The 21,030-nt window shown below is 37.8% G+C and overlaps 1 protein-coding gene across 1 annotated transcript in view; it reads right to left on the bottom strand.

Annotated features, from left to right (window-relative positions):
• Positions 1 to 21,030, bottom strand: part of LOC133099828 (centrosomal protein of 78 kDa-like) — a 147,236-nt gene that overhangs the window by 4,156 nt on the left and 122,050 nt on the right. The window contains 4 exon segments of the mRNA XM_061203692.1: positions 2,035 to 2,146; positions 2,437 to 2,459; positions 2,462 to 2,500; positions 4,249 to 4,362. Of these exon segments, the coding sequence (XP_061059675.1) occupies positions 2,035 to 2,146; positions 2,437 to 2,459; positions 2,462 to 2,500; positions 4,249 to 4,362 (288 nt within the window).

Genomic DNA, 21,030 nt, shown 5'->3' with positions numbered 1-21,030 from the left:
GGCTTATCTCTATGTCTCCAAATAACTGAGGCAAATACAAAAAAAAAGCCCAAGAAATAAAATTACTCTTAAAATAGCTCAATGAGCTTGTATACTTCAGTTACATTTCCACTTTGTTTAATCATGATAAATAAAAAAAAAAGTTTAATTGTTTTCTTCTCATTCCATGATGCCCTATTATATACCACCAGGTACTAATTTTACAGAATTCCTAATATGTTTTACATATACATGTTTTATTTATATGTATTTCCATTTCTAATATCATAGCAAGGTCAACTTAGCTATTTTAAGAATGTTTTACATATGATATAAATTTTTAATAATATCTAATTAGTGTGATATCACAAATCTTAACTTCTTTGTATGTACTATTTGATTATTAAAATATCACTCTCTTGAAATAACAATTGGCAGACAATCATAAGCTTTTTTTTTGACTTCATAAATACTCTTGACAACTTCTATTTAATACACTATTGTCCAAGCAAGTTGATTAATAGAGAATCAAAAACATACATCTTGAAGTTGAAAAAAACAAAAGCTATATTTATGAAGATGTTTACAATAGTTTATTTTAGGTTATTTCCAATTTTTCACCAATTAAAAAAATTGACCAACTCAATGAAACCTTGTGAATACAATGTTAAAAAGTATAACTATGAATCATAAAATTTAAATTTAGTATGAAAAGATAAGAATGGCAAATTTTATTGAAGCTATGTGGAATTATGTTTATAGACAGCAGGAAGAGAAAATAAAAATGTAAATATTGCTTGACAGGATAATGAGATTAGAGGTGGTCTCTTAAATTTTTCCTTGTTATGCTAATACAATACCTTTATGAAACCCCAAAATCTTCAAACAACACATTTTTAAAAAATTGTGGTAAAATACACAAAACAGAAAATTTATTATTTTAACCATTTTAAAGTGGACAGTTCAGTGATATTAAGTCAACAAATTTTTAAAACTTTCAGAGGGTACCTGAATAAAAGATGTGTTGTCCATTGGTGATTTTAATGTATCTGGTACAGAACTAAAGTCACCACAAAACTTTTTCTGGGAAATTGGCAGATCATAAACATAAAAAATTTATTTTGCTTTATATTAAACCTTATTGTTTTACTGTTTCAAAATTCACTGACAAGAAAGAGTCAGTTTCATATTAGATTTGGTTTAACAAATGCTGCTCCTGCTATTCATTCTTATCACCAAAAAAAAAAGACTATTTGTGACTAACAATAATATGTTCCAGAAAATAAAAAGTTAAGGTCTCTTAGAAACAATACAAACGTTATCAGTAGAAGTAAATTATAGCAAATTTATATATTCAGGAGAATGTGAAACTTATACCACTGATTGTTAAAGGGTTTTAAAAGCTTTTTATTACATTTGGTAACAAAATTATAGGCTTAGTTGTAAAATCCTGGGTTAACTACTATTTGGAAAATTAAATATACATTACAGTAAACATTTAGAAAATGTTTTTCTAAAATGTTCAATCTAGGTCAATAAACTTGTCTGTAGAAGTCTTTTATAAAGATAATACATATTTCAAGTTTTTTTATCATTGAGAGAAACAAGGTATTACCTGATTCAAAAATTTATGTAAGAATTTTGAAGAAAGAAGCAGGGAACAATGGGAAGGTTGCAACTGGGAAGAAATTTTGTTTCTTATGGCACAAAAGGTAATTCTGCATTAAAAAAAATCATTCCTCAAAAGCGCCACTACTAAAATTATCATCAAAGTGCACCCCAAATTTCAGTTGCAAAGTATTAAAAGTAATCATCCACCAGGAAATATTTTCAAAATAACGAAGTTTTTATGAGATCCAAACAATAATGTTGGTTAATATTAACATCTCTTTAAAGTCATTTATTATATCTATATTCTATAAATTCTCATAAGTATCAAAATAATTATAGGCCTCCTAATATGCATGTGGTTAATACTGGCTGTTTTAATTTCAGCACATCAGAAAACATAAGGGGTATAAGTTCTAGTAGCATTAAAAACAAGAAAGAGTTAACCAATTCTAATAATAGTTTTTCCTTTTCGACCACTTCCCAAAATTATAGTTCTCTTTTTCTGTCTAGCAGTTGTGGATGGTTCCTTCACCGATGGAGAAGTTATCCACTGGTACTGAGACAGAAATGATAAATATGCCATTTAAGTTACAGGTAATTTAGGAGGGTTTGATCTTAATTGGAAATTAAGATACTTTAAGTTAATAAAAGGTTTTCAATCTGCATTTCTGGGAACCTAAATTAAAGCATCACACAACATTTTCAAAAACAGAAAAGCCATTTCATTTGACTAAAAACTTAGTTTTAAGATGGCAGAAAGTACCTTGATAATTTTCTTTTAAGAAAGAAAGAAAAACAAGCCATTAAAGAGAAATTCTTCCGAGAGGACTAAAACATGTTATATACCTCTGACTTGGCACTCCTTCCATCTGGAGAACTTTTTTGATAACTGCTTTCATCACAGAATGATCTAAAGTAAAATAAATTGAAATTAGAGTAATTATTTCCCAGTGAGTGGCTATTTCCATTTAAAACCAAAAGCCAACTAATTATTGCTTTTCCCATAAAATTAAATATGAAATCTACATTATGCAATTATACACTTATTTCCCCCTTTGTGTATTCTAATTTCTTCCTCAAACACCTAAGATGCCATCTTGCAGACTGCCTCCAGTGGCTACTATTTTGGCAGCAGCAAAGGTCAACTTTAAACATTTTGCATCTAAAGTGGCTTTGGATACCTTTGGATAGAAAGTACAGTCTGAGCACTGTCCAGACACTTAGATACCTAAAGGGCATCTAAGATAACAAACCAAAGTCCTGATATTCCCTCAAAAGCTGCTCCTCCCATCAGCCACCTTTTTCTAAGTGATACCACCCAGTTGCACACATAATCATCAACGACTTGTCTCCGTGTTAGTATTTCCTTCATACCCCGCATATAATCTATCGGCAAGCCCTGTTAGCTACACCCTCAAAACACAACCTGAATTCAACCACTTTTCACTTGCTCCAAACTTCCAACCTAAGCTACGCCATAAACATCTCTTATTTGGACCACTGTGACAGTCTCCTAACTGGTCTCCCTGTTTCTCTTCTTTATCCCCCCAAGTCTATTCTCTATACCAGGTCATCTTATTCAGATACGATTTGGATCATGCCTTTTTCCAGTTCAAAACCCTCTGCTCATTTAGAATAATCCACATCTTTACTTTGGCCTTCAAGACTTTACAAGATCAGACCCCTGGCTAGCTCCTTGACCTCATGTCATACCACACTCTTCTTCACTCAGTACTCTGGCCATGTTGGCCTCCTTGCTTTTCCTTAAATACTCCACCACCTACATGCCAGCATACTCATTGCCTCCTTGTCCTGGAATGTGCTTACCCCAGATCTTCCATGGCTTGCTCCTCTCTTCATTCAGGTCTCCGTTCAAATGCCACTTCTCCAGTGAAGCTATCCCCTAACAAACCTATCCAATGGAGTCCTACCTGCTCCCCCTCACTCTCCTTACATTAAGATATTTTCGCACTTTCTACTATCTAAAATTATATTACTTATCTGTTTACTTATTTCTATCTGAACTCCTTCACTAGAATGTAAGCTCCATGAGGGCAAGACTTTTGTCTGTCTGGTTCACTGCTTTATCCCTAGTGCCTGACCCATATCTGGCACACAGAAGGTATTAAAAAAATTACTTGTGAAACTGACAAATGAATAAAGTACTCCTTGCAAGAATTCAGAGGTTACACAACAAGGAAATAATGCTCTTGGTGGAAGCAGGCTTAGTATCTAGGTTCACCTCTATTCAGAGTAGAGATAAGAACAATTTAAAGGTATAACTCACTTTTAATTAGTACATTATCTGCTAAAAACATAAGGGAAGTGCAACATTAGAAAAATACAGTTGATGCTTGAACAACATGGGTTTGAACCTTGCGGGTCCATTGACACACGGATATTTTTCAATAAATATGTACTATCGTCCTACACGAGCCAAGGTTGGTTGAATCCACAGATGTGGAACCACTGACTATAAACTTATACCCAGATTTTCAACTGCATGGGGGGCGGCACCCCTAACCCCCAAGCTGTTCAAGGGCCAACTGTATACAATGAGGAAAGTGAAATACATTAAGTTTTAAAAACTGTCAATACGTGAACTCTTTTTGTTTTGCTATGTGTTCATCAATTAAAAAAAAAAAAGTGACCACATACCAACAAACGGATTTTTTCTTATATCCAAAACGACCAGAGTTCTGTTGCTTTCAAGGGCCTTTAGTAAAGCCTTTGCTCCTTCACTGGTGAGGCCACACTGCTGCAGGTCAAGTGCTTTTGATGAGAGACAAAAGGTCACTTGCGAAGTCTATACAGATTTAACATATAGACAACTCTCATTTTCTCACGTGTGGAAGAGTCCTGCGCAAGACCAGCCATGGCAGGTTTGTAATTTTGGGTATGGAAAAAAACAGAAACATATATGCACACACACAATCCATAATCCAATTTAAAAACCTCTTCTTGGAATGTTCATTGCAGCTCTATTTACAATAGCCAGGACATGGAAGCAACCTAAGTGTCCATTGACAGATGAATGGATAAAGAAGATGTGGCACATATATATAATGGAATATTACTCAGCCATAAAAAGAAACGAAATTGAGTTATTTGCAGTCAGGTGGATGGACCTAGAGTCTCATACAGAGTGAAGTAAGTCAGAAAGAGAAAAAGAAATACTGTATGCTAACAGATATATACGGAATTAAAAAAAAATGGTTATGAAGAACGTAGGGGCAGGACAGGAAGAAAGACACAGGTGTAGAGAATGGACTTCAGGACATGGGCAGGGGGAAGGGTAAGCTGGGACAAAGTGAGAGACTGGCATGGACATATATACACTACCAAATGTAATACAGCTAGTGAGAAGCAGCAGCACAGCACAGGGAGATCAGCTCGGTGCTTTGTGACCAGCTAGAGGGGTGGGATAGGGAGGCTGGGAGGGAAACGCAAGAGGGAGGAGATATGGGGATATATGTAAATGTATAGCTGACTCACTATGTTACAAAGCAGAAAATAACACACCATTGTAAAGCAATTATACTCCAACAAAGCAAAAAACAAAAACAAAACAAAACAAAACAAACCACTTTTTGGATGTGCAATGATAACCCTGCCTTTAGTACCAATAAGTCATCCAACATATTCTACAATTACAGAACTGAAGAATAACTGTATATAACCTATGAGAAAAAAACATAACAAAATGAATCTCAGTTCATAATTAGCAAGGGCGGCAGTGGCATGTAAACCTCAGAAGCAAAAACTGGTGGAGCTGAGAAATGCACTGCATTCTTTTAGTCATGATCTTGAGCTTCAAATCACACTTCAAACTAGATAAAGGGGGAAAACGAAAGAGAAGAAATGTAATAACTGCTAGTTTTAGAGCAAAAAAGACAAGTCTAGGAGGATACAAATAATAACAAATTCAAAGAATGTGTGAACACACAATACATAATAAAAACCTATCATGAAAGTATGATGGTCAAGAACTCTCTCAGTAAAAGGTCAGACAAAAACTAGAACAAATGATCATGAATTCTAGTAGCCCTGGGGCTGAACAACCTACTCACTTAAAGAAAAGGGATCATCACAAAAGCGCAGGTATTAAAAAATATTACATGAAAGGCAACTATCATGAGTCATTTTTTTAAGTGTTGTATGGAGCATCACATTAAAATAACTGGAGTCTTTCAACACCCCCATGACACACAGAAATAGAAAGTCTGACATATGGATCTGACAGATTAGGATACAATCGTTACAACCTCTCACTACAGAAGAATGGACACAGGGTATAATTAACCAACTAGCCAAATTAATACAAACAGCCAGTAAACCCACCAGTAAATCAAAGGAATACAAAATAAAACAAAATGTGGTTATTCTCCTATAAGATTAAGCCAAGCCTTTAAAATGTGTATACGCTTTTGATCCAACAACTCTCTTTCTAAGTATTTAACCAAAAGAAATAGTCAGAGACATACGCAAGGATACATATCAGAGTACTATTTGGAACTGAAAAACCGGACATAGCTTATATACAAGAATGGATAAGCTATGTGTACTGTGGCATATTCATACAATGGAACACTGAACAGTCACAAAAAACGATGCAGTAGATGCAAATTTACTGACTTGCTAAATTAACTGAAAAAAGTTATGAAATTTGGAGTAATCCCACTTGCATGAAAAAGGGAGAGATACACATTTTTGCAGTTTTACACTTTTTAAAAAGTGCTACAAGCCAGTGTTTGTGTGAGGCAGGCTTTACATCCACTGTTGGGATGGACTACAAATTGGCATAGCATTTCTGGATGGTAATTTGGCAATGTGTATCAGAAGTCTTAAAAAGGTGGAAGCAAGAAGAACTACAATCCTGCAGCCTGTGGAACAAAAACCACATTCACAGAAAGATAGAAAAGATGAAAAGGCAGAGGGCTATGTACCAGATGAAGGAACAAGCTAAAACCCCAGAAAAACAACTCAATGAAGTGGAGATAGGCAACCTTCCAGAAAAAGAATTCAGAATAATGATAGTGAAGATGATCCAGGACCTCGGAAAAACAATGGAGGCAAAGATCGAGAAGATGCAAGAAATGTTTAACAAAGACCTAGAAGAATTAAAGAACAAACAAACAGAGATGAACAATACAATAACTGAAATGAAAAGTACACTAGAAGGAATCAATAGCAGAATAACTGAGGCAGAAGAATGGATAAGTGACCTGGAAGACAGAATGGTGGAATTCACTGCTGCGGAACAGAATAAAGAAAAAAGAATGAAAAGAAATGAAGACAGCCTAAGAGACCTCTGGGACAACATTACATGCAACAACATTCGCATTATAGGGGTCCCAGAAGGAGAAGAGAGAGAGAAAGTACCAGAGAAAATATCTGAAGAGATTATAGTCAAAAACTTCCTTAACATGGGAAAGGAAATAGCCACCCAAGTCCAGGAAGTGCAGCGAGTCCCATACAGGATAAACCCAAGGAGAAACACGCTGAGACACACAGTAATCAAATTGGCAAAAATAAAAGACAAAGAAAAGTTACTGAAAGCAGCGAGGGAAAAATGACAAAAAACATACAAGGGAACTCCCATAAGGTTAACAGCTGATTTCTCAGCAGAAACTCTACAAGCCAGAAGCGAGTGACATGATGAAAGGGAGGAACCTACAACCAAGATTACTCTACCTGGCAAGGATGTCATTCAGATTCGATGGAGAAATCAAAAGCTTTACAGACAAGCAAAAGCTAAGAGAATTCAGCACCACCAAAACAGCTCGACAACAAATGCTAAAGCAACTTCTCTAAGTGGGAAACACAAGAGAAGAAAAGAATCTACAAAAACAAATCCAAAACAATTAAGAAAATGATCATAGGAACATACATATCGATAATTACCTTAAACGTGAATGGATTAAATGCTCCAACCAAAAGACACAGGCTTGACCTATCGGGGAGGGGCAAGATGGCGGAAGAGTAAGACGCGGAGATCACCTTCCTCCCCACAGATACATGAGAAATACATCTACACGTGGAACTGCTCCTACAGAACACCCACTGAACGCTGGCAGAAGACGTCAGACCTCCCAAAAGGCAAGAAAATCCCCACGTACTTGGGTAGGGCAAAAGAAAAAAGAAATAACAGAGACAAAAGAATAGGGACGGGACCTGCACCAGTGGGAGGGAGCTGTGAAGGAGGAAAGGTTTCCACACACTAGGAAGCCCCTTCGTGGGCAGAGACTGCGGGTGGCAGAGGGGGGAAGCTTCGGAGCCACGGAGGAGAGCGCAGCCACATTGGTGCGGAGGGCAAAGCGGAGATTCCCGCACAGAGGAGCGGTGCCGACCAGCACTCACCAGCCCGAGAGGCTTGTCTGCTCAGCCGCCGGGGCGGGCGGGGCCTGGGAGCTGGGGCTCGGGCTTCAGTGCTAGCCGGGAGGGAGTCCGGGAAAAAGACTGCAGCTGCCAAAGAGGCAAGAGAATTTTTCTTGCCTCTTTGTTTCGCGGCGCGCAAGGAGAGGGGATTCAGAGCGCCGCCTAAACGAGCTCCAGAGACGGGCGCGAGCCGCGGCTATCAGCGCGGATCCCACAGCAACAGGGACGCAGAGGGAAAAACGGAGAGATTCCCGCACAGAGGCTCGGCGCCGAGCAGCACTCACCAGCCCAAGAGGCTTGTCTGCTCACCTGCCGGGGCGGGCAGGGGCTGGGAGCTGAGGCGCGGGCTTCGGTCGGATCCCAGGGAGAGGACTGGGGTTGGCTGCGTGAACACAGCCTGAAGGGTCTAGCGCACCACAACTAGCCGGGAGGGTGCACGAGAAAAAGTCTGCAGCTGCCGAAGAGGCAGGAGACTTTTTCTTGCCTCTTTGTTTCGCGGCGCGCAAGGAGAGGGGATTCAGAGCGCCACTTAAACGAACTCCAGAGACGGGCGCGAGCCGCGGCTATCAGCACGGACCCCAGAGACGGGCATGAGACGCTAAGGCTGCTGCTGCCACCACCAAACAGCCTGTGGGCGAGCACAGGTCATTCTCCACACCGCCCCTCCCGGGAGCCTGTGCAGCCCGCCACGGCCAGGCTCCCGTAATCCGGGGACAACTTCCCCGGGAGAGCGCACGGCGCGCCTCGGGCTGCTGCAACGTCACGCCGGCTTCTGCCGCCGCAGGCTCGCCCCGCCTCCTCCGTACCGCTCCCTCCCCCCGGCCTGACTGAGCCAGAGCCCCCGAATCAGCTGCTCCTTTAACCCCGTTCTGTCTGCGCGGGGAACAGACGCCCTCAGGGGACCTACATGCAGAGGCGGGTCCAAATCCAAAGCTGAACCCCGGGAGCTGTACGAACAAAGAAGAGAAAGGGAAATCTCTCCCAGCAGCCTCAGAAGCAGCGGATTAAAGCTCCACAAACAACTTGATGTGCCTGCATCTGTTGAATACCTGAATAGACAACGAATCATCCCAAATTTAGGAGATGGACTTTGGGAGCAGGATATATTAACTTTTCCCCTTTTCTTTTTTTTTGTGAGTGTAGATGTGTATGCTTCTGGGTGAGATTTTGTCTGTATAGCTTTGCTCTCACCGTTAGTCCTAGGGTTAGGTCTGTACGTTTTTTTTTTTTTTTTTGGCTTAAAAATTTTTTTTTCCCTAATAAATGTTTTCTTAATAATTTTTTCCTTATTTTCTATTTTTAAAAAAAATTTTTAATAAGTTTTTTCATATTTTTTATTTTAAAAAATTAAAAAATTTTTTTTTCTTAATAAATTTTTTCTAAATAATTTTTTTCTTATTTTTAGTATAAAAAATTAATAAATCTATTTTTAAAAATTAAAAAAAAATTTTTTTCTTAATAAATTTACTCTTAATAATTTTTTTTCTTATTTTTTATTATAATTGCTTTATTTTATTTTATTTTATCCTCTTTTTTTCTTTCTTTCCATTTTTTCTCCCTTTTATTCTGAGCCGTGTGGATGAAAGGCTCTTGGTGCTCCAGCCAGGCATCAGGGCTGTGCCTCTGAGGTGGGAGAGCCAACTTCAGGACACTGGTCCACAAGAGACCTCCCAGCTCCACGTAATACCAAACGGCGAAAATCTCTCACAGATCTCCATCTCAACATCAAGACCCAGCTTCACTCAATGACCAGCAAGATACAGTGCTGGACACCCTATGCCAAACAACTAGCAAGAGAGGAACACAGCCCCATCCATTAACAGAGAGGCTGCCTAAAATCATAATAAGGCCACAGACACCCCAAAACACACCACCAGACGTGGACGAACCCACCAGAAAGACAACATCCAGCCTTATCCACCAGAACACAGGCACTAGTTCCCTCCACCAGGAAACCTACACAACCCACTGAACCAACCTTAGCCACTGGGGACAGATACCAAAAACAACGGGAACTACGAACCTGCAGCCTGTGAAAAGGAGACCCCAAACACAGTAAGATAAGCAAAATGAGAAGACAGAAAAACACACAGCAGATGAAGGAGCAGGGTCAAAACACACCAGACCTAACAAATGAAGAGGAAATAGGTAGTCTACCTGAAAAAGAATTCAGAATAATGATAGTAAGGATGATCCAAAGTCTTGGAAATAGAATAGACAAAATGCAAGAAACATTTAACAAGGACGTAGAAGAACTAAAGAGGAACCAAGAAACGATGACAAACACAATAAATGAAATTAAAAATACTCTAGATGGGATCAATAGCAGAATAACTGAGGCAGAAGAACGGATAAGTGACCTGGAAGATAAAATGGTGGAAATAACTACTGCAGACCAGAATAAAGAAAAAAGAATGAAAAGAACTGAGGACAGTCTCAGAGACCTCTGGGACAACATTAAACGCACCAACATTCGAATTATAGGGGTCCCAGAAGAAGAAGAGAAAAAGAAAGGGACTGAGAAAATATTTGAAGAGATTATAGTTGAAAACTTCCCTAATATGGGAAAGGAAATAGTTAATCAAGTCCTGGAAGCACAGAGAGTCCCATACAGGATAAATCCAAGGAGAAACACACCAAGACACATATTAATCAAACTATCAAAAATTAAATATAAAGAAAACATATTAAAAGCAGCAAGGGAAAAACAACAGATAACACACAAGGGCATCCCCATAAGGTTAACAGCTGATCTTTCAGCAGAAACGCTGCAAGCCAGAAGGGAGTGGCAGGATATACTTAAAGTGATGAAGGAGAAAAACCTACAACCAAGATTACTCTACCCAGCAAGGATCTCATTCAGATTTGATGGAGAAATTAAAACCTTTACAGACAAGCAAAAGCTGAGAGAGTTCAGCACCACCAAACCAGCTTTACAACAAATGCTAAAGGAACTTCTCTAGGCAAGAAACACAAGAGAAGGAAAACACCTACAATAACAAACCCAAAACATTTAAGAAAATGGGAATAGGAACATACATATCGATAATTACCTTAAATGTAAATGGATTAAATTCTCCCACCAAAAGACACAGACTGGCTGAATGGATACAAAAACAAGACCCATATATATGCTGTCTACAAGAGACCCACTTCAGACCTAGAGACACATACAGACTGAAAGTGAGGGGATGGAAAAAGATATTCCATGCAAATGGAAATCAAAAGAAAGCTGGAGTAGCAATTCTCATATCAGACAAAATAGACTTTAAAATAAAGACAATTACAAGAGACAAAGACGGACACTATATAATGATCAAGGGATCGATCCAAGAGGAAGGTATAACAATTGTAAATATTTATGCACCCAACATAGGAGCACCTCAATACATAAGGCAAATACTAACAGCCATAAAAGGGGAAATCGACAGTAACACAATCATAGTAGGGGACTTTAACACCCCACTTTCACCAATGGACAGATCATCCAAAATGAAAATAAAGAAGGAAACACAAGCTTTAAATGATACATTAAACAAGATGGACTTAATTGATATTTATAGGACATTCCACCCAAAAACAACAGAATACACATTTTTCTCAAGTGCTCATGGAACATTCTCCAGGATAGATCATATCTTGGGTCACAAATCAAGCCTTGGTAAATTTTAAAAAATTGAAATCGTATCAAGTATCTTTTCCGACCACAACGCTATGAGACTAGATATCAATTACAGGAAAAGATCTGTAAAAAATACAAACACATGGAGGCTACACAATACACTACTTAATAACGAAGTGATCACTGAAGAAATCAAAGGGGAAATCAAAAAATACCTAGAAACAAATGACAATGGAGACACGATGATCCAAAACCTATGGGATGCAGCAAAAGCAGTTCTAAGAGGGAAGTTTATAGCAATACAAGCCTACATCAAGAAACAGGAAACATCTCGAATAAACAACCTAACCTTGCACCTAAAGCAATTAGAGAAAGAAGAACAAAAAAACCCCAAAGCTAGCAGAAGGAAAGAAATCATAAAGATCAGATCAGAAATAAATGAAAAAGAAATGAAGGAAACAATAGCAAAAATCAATGAAACTAAAAGCTGGTTCTTTGAGAAGATAAACAAAATTGATAAACCATTAGCCAGACTCATCAAGAGAAAAAAGGAGAAGACTCAATTAATAGAATTAGAAATGAAAAAGGAGAAGTAACCACTGACACTGCAGAAATACAAACGATCATAAGAGATTACTACAAGCAACTCTATGCTAATAAAATGGACAACCTGGAAGATATGGACAGATTCTTAGAAATGCACAACCTGCCGAGACTGAACCAGGAAGAAATAGAAAATATGAACAGACCAATCACAAGCACTGAAATTGAAACTGTGATTAAAAATCTTCCAACACACAAAAGCCCAGGACCAGATGGCTTCACAGGCGAATTCTATCAAACATTTAGAGAAGAGCTAATACCTATCCTTCTCAAACTCTTCCAAAATATTGCAGAGGGAGGAACACTCCCCAACTCATTCTACGAGGCCACCATCACCCTGATACCAAAACCAGGCAAAGATGTCACAAAGAAAGAAAACTACAGGCCAATATCACTGATGAACATAGATGCAAAAATCCTCAACAAAATACTAGCAAACAGAATCCAACAGCACATTAAAAGGATCATACAACATGATCAAGTGGGGTTTATTCCAGGAATGCAAGGATTCTTCAATATACGCAAATCAATCAACGTGATACATCATATTAACAAATTGAAGGAGAAAAACCATATGATCATCTCAATAGATGCAGAGAAAGCTTTCGACAAAATTCAACACCCATTTATGATAAAAGTCCTGAAGAAAGTAGGCATAGAGGGAACTTTCCTCAACATAATAAAGGCCGTATATGACAAACCCACAGCCAACATTGTCCTCAATGGTGAAAAACTGAAACCATTTCCACTAAGATCAGGAACAAGACAAGGTTGCCCACTCTCACCACTATTATTCAACATAGTTTTGGAAGTGTTAGCCACAGCAATCAGAGACGAAAAAGAAATAAAAGGAATCCAAATCGGAAAAGAAGAAGTAAAGCTGTCACTCTTTGCAGATGACATGATACTATACATAGAGAATCCTAAAGACTCTACCAGCAAACTACTCTAGCTAATCAATGAATTTAGTAAAGTAGCAGGATACAAAATTAATGCACAGAAATCTCTTGCATTCCTGTATACTAATGATGAAAAATCTGAAAGTGAAATTAAGAAAACACTCCCGTTTACCATTGCAACAAAAAGAATAAAATACCTAGGAATAAACCTACCTAAGGAGACAAAAGACCTGTATGCAGAAAATTATAGGACACTGATGAAAGAAATTAAAGATGATACAAATAGATGGAGAGATATACCATGTTCTTGGATTGGAAGAATCAACATTGTGAAAATGACTCTGCTACCCAAAGCAATCTACAGATTCAATGCAATCCCTATCAAACTACCACTGGCATTTTTCACAGAACTAGAACAAAAAATTTCACAATTTGTATGGAAACACAAAAGACCCCGAATAGCCAAAGCAATCTTGAGAACGAAAAATGGAGCTGGAGGAATCAGGCTCCCTGACTTCAGACTATATTACAAAGCTACAGTAATCAAGACAGTTTGGTACTGGCACAAAAACAGAAATATAGATCAATGGAACAGGATAGAAAGCCCAGAGATAAGCCCACGCACATATGGTCACCTTATCTTTGATAAAGGAGGCAAGCATATACAGTGGAGAAAAGACAGCCTCTTCAATAAGTGGTGCTGGGAAAATTGGACAGGTACATGTAAAAGTATGAAATTAGAACACTCCCTAACACCATACACAAAAATAAACTCAAAATGGATTAAAGACCTAAGTGTAAGGCCAGACACTATCAAACTCTTAGAGGAAAACATAGGCAGAACACTGTATGACATAAGTCACAGCAAGATCCTTTTTGACCCAGGTCCTAGAGAAATGGAAATAAAAACACAAATAAACAAATGGGACCTAATGAAACTTAAAAGCTTTTGCACAGCAAAGGAAACCATAAACAAGACCAAAAGACAACCCTCAGAATGGGAGAAAATATTTGCAAATGAAGCAACGGACAAAGGATTAATCTCCAAGATTTACAAGCAGCTCATGCAGCTCAATAACAAAAAAACAAACAACCCAATCCAAAAATGGGCAGAAGACCTAAATAGACATTTCTCCAAAGAAGAGATACAGATTGCCAACAGACACATGAAAGAATGCTCAACATCATTAATCATTAGAGAAATGCAAATCAAAACTACAATGAGGTATCATCTCACACCGGTCAGAATGGCCATCATCAAAAAATCTAGAAACAATAAATGCTGGAGAGGGTGTGGAGAAAAGGGAACACTCTTGCACTGTTGGTGGGAATGTAAATTGATACAGCCACTATGGAGAACAGTATGGAGGTTCCTTAAAAAACTAAAAATAGAACTACCATATGACCCAGCAATCCCACTACTGGGCATATACCCTGAGAAAACCATAATTCAGAAAGAGTCATGTACCAAAATATTCATTGCAGCTCTGTTTACAATAGCCAGGACATGGAAGCAACCTAGGTGTCCATCATCGGATGAATGGATAAAGAAGATGTGGCACATATATACAATGGAATATTACTCAGCCATAAAAAGAAATGAAATGGAGGTGTTTGTAATGAGGTGGATGGAGTTAGAGTCTGTCATACAGAGTGAAGTAAGTCAGAAAGAGAAAAACAAATACAGTATGCTAACACATATATATGGAATCTAAGGGAAAAAAAAAAAAAAAAAAAAAGAGGTCATGAAGAACCTAGTGGCAAGATGGGAATAAAGACACAGACCTACTAGAGAATGGACTTGAGGATATGGGGAGGGGGAGGGGTGAGATGTGACAGGGTGAGAGAGTGTCATGGACATATATACACTACCAAATGTAAAATAGATAGCTAGTGGGAAGCAGCCGCATAGCACAGGGAGATCAGCTCGGTGCTTTGTGACCACCTAGAGGGGTGGGATAGGGAGGGTGGGAGGGAGGGAGATGCAAGAGGGAAGAGATATGGCAACATATGTATATGTGTAACTGATTCACTTTGTTGTAAAGCAGAAGCTAGCACACCATTGTAAAGCAATTATACTTCAATAAAGATGTTTAAAAAAAAAAAAAAAAAGACACAGGCTTGCTGAATGGATACAAAAACAAGACACACAAATATGCTGTCTACAAGAGACCCACTTCAGACCTAGGGACACATACAGACTGAAAGTGAGGGGATGGAAAAAGATATTCCATGCAAATGGAAATCAAAAGAAAGCTGGAGTAGCTATACCCATATCACATAAAATAGACTTTAAAATAAAGAATGGGGCTTCCCTGGTGGCGCAGTCATTGAGAATCTGCCTGCTAATGCAGGTGACATGGGTTCAAGCCCTGGTCTGGGAAGATCCCACATGCCGCAGAGCAACTAGACCCGTGAGCCACAACTACTGAGCCTGCGCATCTGGAGCCCATGCTCCGCAACAAGAGAGGCCATGATAGTGAGAGGCCCAGGCACTGCAATGAAGAGTGGCCCCCGCTTGCCACAAATAGAGGAAGCCCTCGCACAGAAATGAAGACCCAACACAGCCAAATAAATAAATAAATAATAATTAAAGGTGCTAATAATTAAATGAATAAATAAATAAATAAAGAATGTTACAAGAGACAAGGAAGGACACTACATAATGATCAAGGGATCAATCCAAGAAGCAGATATAACAATTATAAACATATATGCACCCAACATAGGAGCACCTCAATACATAAGGCAACTGCTAACAGCTATAACAGAGGAAATAGACAGTAACACAATAATAGTGGGGGACTTTAACACCTCACTTACACCAATGGACAGATCATCCAAAATGAAAATAAATAAGGAAACAGAAGCTCTAAATGATTCAATAGACAAGATAGATTTAATTGATATTTATAGGAGATTCCATCCAAAAACTGCAGATTACACTTTCTTCTCGAGTGCGCACAGAACACTCTCCAGGATAGATCACATCTTGGGTCACAAATCAAGCCTCAGTAAAGTTAAGAAAATTGAAATCATATCAAGCATCTTTTCTGACCACAACGCTATGAGATTAGAAATCAATTACAGGGAAAAAAACGTAAAAAACACAAACACATGGAGGCTAAACAATACGTTACTAAATAACCAAGAGATCACTGAAGAAATCAAAGAGGAAATCAAAAAATACCTAGAGACAAATGACGATGAAAACACGACGATCCAAAACCTATGGGATGCAGCAAAAGCAGTTCTAAGAGGGAAGTTTATAGCTTTACAAGCCTACCTCAAGAAACAAGAAAAATATCTCAAGTAAACAATCTAATCTTACACCTAAAGGAACTAGAGAAAGAAGAACAAACAAAACCCAAAGTTAGCAGAAGGAAAGAAATCATAAAGATCAGAGCAGAAATAAGTGAAATAGAAACAAAGAAAACAACAGCAAAGATCAATAAAACTAAAAGCTGGTTCTTTGAGAAGATAAACAAAATTCATAAACCATTAGCCAGACTCCTCAAGAAAAAGAGGGAGAGGACCCAAATCAATAAAATTAGAAATGAAAAAGGAGAAGTTACAACAGACACCGCAGAAATACAAAGCATCCTAAGAGACTACTACGAGAAACTCTATGCCAATAAAATGGACAACCTGGAAGAAATGGACAAATTCTTAGAAAGGTGTAACTTTCCAAGACTAAACCAGGAAGAAACAGAAAATATGAACAGACCAATCACAAGGAATGAAATTGAAACTGTGATTAAAAATCTTCCAACAAACAAAAGTCCAGGACCAGATGGCTTCACAGGTGAATTCTATCAAACATTTAGAGAAGAGCTAACACCCATCCTTCTTAAACTCTTCCAAAGAATGGCAGACGAAGGAACACTGCCAAACTCATTCTATGAGGCCACCATCACCCTGACACCAAAACCAGACAAAGATACTATAAAAAAAGAAAATTACAGACCAATATCACTGATGAATATAGATGCAAAAATCCTCAACAAAATACTAGCTAACAGAATCCAACAACATATTAAAAGGATCATACACCATGATCAAGTGAGATTTATCCCAGGGATGCAAGGATTCTTCAATATACACAAATCAATCAATGGGATACACCATATTAACAAGTTGAAGAATAAAAACCATATGATCATCTCAATAGATGCAGAAAAAGCTTTTGACAAAATTCAACACCCATTTATGATAAAAACTCTCCAGAAAGTGGGCATAGAGGGAACCTACCTCAACATAATAAAGGCCATATATGACAAATCCACAGCAAACATCATTCTCAATGGTGAAAAACTGAAAGCATTTCCTCTAAGATGAGGAATGATACAAGGATGTCCACTCTCACCACTATTATTCAACATAGTTTTGGAAGTCCTAGCCACGGCAATCAGAGAAGAAAAATAAATAAAAGGAATACAAATTGGAAAAGAAGAAGTAAAACTGTCACTGTTTGCAGATGACATGATACTATACATAGAGAATCCTAAAAATGCCACCAGAAAACTACTAGAGCTAATCAATGAATTTGGTAAAGTTGCAGGATACAAAATTAATGCACAGAAATCTCTTGCATTCCTATACACTAATGATGAAAAATCTGAAAGAGAAATTATGGAAACACTCCCATTTACCACTGCAACAAAAAGAATAAAATACCTAGGAATAAACCTACCTAGGGAGACAAAAGACCTGTATGCAGAAAACCATAAGACAATGATGAAAGAAATTAAAGATGATACCAACAGATGGAGAGATATACCATGTTCTTGGATTGGAAGAATCAACATTGGGAAAATGACTATACTACCCAAAGCAATCTACAGATTCAATGCAATCCCTATCAAATTACCAATGGCATTTTTTATGGAACTCGAACAAATCATCTTAAAATGTGTATGGAGACACAAAAGACCCTGAAGAGCCAAAGCAGTCTTGAGGGAAAAAAACGGAGCTGGAGGAATCAGACTCCCTGACTTCAGACTATACTACAAAGCTACAGTAATCAAGACAATATGGTACTGGCACAAAAACAGAAACATAGATCAATGGAACAAGATAGAAAGCCCAGAGATAAACCCACACAGCTACGGTCAACTAATCTATGACAAAGGAGGAAAAGATAGACAATGGATAAAAGACAGTCTCTTTTATAAGTGTTGCTGGGAAAACTGGACAGCTACATGTAAAAGAATGAAATTAGAACACTCCCTAACACCACACACAAAAATAAACTCAAAATGGATTAGAGATCTAAATGTAAGACCGGACACTATAAAACTCTTAGAGGAAAACATAGGAAGAACACTCTTTGACATAAATCACAGCAAGACCTTTTTTGATCCACCTCCTAGAGTAATGGAAATAAAAACAAAAATACACAAATGGGACCTAATGAAATGTCAAAGCTTTTGCACAGCAAAGGAAACCATAAACAAGACGAAAAGACAACCCTCAGAATAGGAGAAAATATTTGCAAATGAATCAACGGACAAAGGATTAATCTCCAAAATATATTAACAGCTCATGCAGCTCAATATTAAAGAAACAAACAACCCAATCCAAAAATGGGCAGAAGACCTAAATAGACATTTCTCCAAAGAAGACATACAGATGGCCAAGAAGCACATGAAAAGATGCTCAACATCACTAATTATTAGAGAAATGCAAATCAAAACTACAATGAGTTATCACCTCACACCAGTTAGAATGGGCATCATCAGAAAATCTACAAACAACAAACGCTGGAGAGGGTGTGGAGAAAAGGGAACCCTCTTGCACTGTTGGTGGGAATGTAAATTGATACAGTCACTATGGAGAACAGTATGGAGGTTCCTTTAAAAACTAAAAACAGAAGTACCATTTGACCCAGCAATCCCACTACTGGGCATATACCCAGAGAAAACCATAATTCAAAAAGGTGCATGCACCCCAGTGTTCATTGAAGCATTATTTACAATAGCCAGGGCATGGAAGCAACCTAAATGCCCATCGAGAGACGAATGGATAAAGAAGTTGTGGTATATATATTCAATGGAATATTACTCAGCCATAAAAAGGAACGAAATTGAGTCATTTGTTGAGACGTGGATGGATCTAGAGACTGTCATACAGAATGAAGTAAGTCAGAAAGAGAAAAACAAATATCATATATTCACGCATGTATGTGGAACCTAGAAAAATGGTACGGATGAACCGGTTTGCAGGACAGAAGTTGAGACACAGATGTAGAGAACAAACGTATGGACACCAAGGAGGGAAAACCATGGTGGGGTGGGGATGGTGGTGTGCTGAATTGGGCAATTGGGATTGACATGTATACACTGATGTGTATAAAATTGATGACTAATAAGAACCTGCAGTATAAAAAAAAAAGTCTTAAAAATATGTCACACTTAGTCATTCCACTTCTAGGACCTTATTCTACAGAAGTAATCCCAATGGACACAGAGACGTATATACAACATATTCACATTGTTTCTGACAGGGAATAGCAAACTGTGTAAATCTAATTGCAAAGAATTGATTAAACTATGGGACATCAATACGATGGAATACTACATGAAAGATACATCATTAAGTGAAAAAAAGCAAGAATATGAAATAGCAAGTATACTACAATTCTATTTTTGTAATCCCTAAGTGTACAAATATATTTATAGAAAAATAAAAGACTGAAAGTGTATGCACCAAAATGAACAGTGATTATGTCTGGGTATCAAGATTATAGGCAATTGTTCTCTTGTTACTCTGTATTTTCTATAAAGAATATATGCAACTCTTAGAGAAAGTTTAAAAGCAAAATAAAAGAAAAAACTAAAATAAAATAAAGCAAAATAAAAGCTATCAGTAAAATGAGTAAAAATATTAAAAATTCAATATTTTCAATTTTAGAATTTATCTCTAAGCCATAAATCCTCACTAAGAGATTCTGCCAAAGCACTTGCAGCTAGGTCACCAATGAGCGTGTTGCAGTTCAGAGTGATGCACCTCAAACCAGCCATACAGTCAAGATCAGGTCTCCTGGAACGAAGACTCTCAGCCCAGGTTTCTTCATGCCTTCTGGTAGTCTGATACTTCAAAGACTTAATGGGATGAAATTAAGATGCTTGAATAAGAAAACAGCGTGTGTCTACTGATTATGGCTTATTATGTCAGAGATTTACACACTCACATATCAAGCATATATGCCAGGAGAATCAACCTGAGAAATTAAACAGTCACTTCTGGCTTACGAGTCCAGTGACCCAGATTCTAGTCGGTCAGTGATTAGATTCCAGCCACTGGATGACCTGCTTTTGAACAGTTATGTAAAGTTGGACAACTCAATTACAGTCTATGAATTATTTTCCTTATCTTCTAAGTCAGGGAATTGGTTCTAAATTCTACCATTGCTGAGACTCTAAATGTCATCATTCTGTCCTCCAATGGTCTCCAACCACCTGACTGGGCAACCCATAAGAATACTTTTTAATATGCATCTTATTTATTAACAAATTATATACACGAAGTTCTATACATATAATGTATGTACATTATAAACTACACAGATAGTTTTTAAATGATACAAAGCTAAATAGGTTCTAATATTTTCTTTTCCTAACTCCTAAGGCATTATTTTATTTATTTTTAAAAATATTTATTTATTTGTTTGTTTGTTTGGCTGTGCCGGGTCTTTAGTTGCAGCATGCCAGATATTTTAGTTGTGGCATGTGGGCTCTTAGTTACGGCAGGCACGTGGGATCTAGTTCCTTGAGCAGGGATCGAACCCAGGCCCCCTGCATTGGGAGTGCAGAGTCTTAACTGCTGGACCGCCAGGGAAGTCTCAGGCATTACTTTAAAAACTATATTTACAAAATGGATCTCACATGCTACCTAGGGTATGCACACAAACTTTAGAGGCCTGGACTATGCACAGCC

The sequence above is a fragment of the Eubalaena glacialis genome, chromosome 10, assembly GCF_028564815.1.
Source record: "Eubalaena glacialis isolate mEubGla1 chromosome 10, mEubGla1.1.hap2.+ XY, whole genome shotgun sequence".
In the NCBI taxonomy this organism is placed as follows: domain Eukaryota; kingdom Metazoa; phylum Chordata; class Mammalia; order Artiodactyla; family Balaenidae; genus Eubalaena; species Eubalaena glacialis.
This window is presented reverse-complemented; position numbering and strand designations above follow the sequence as displayed.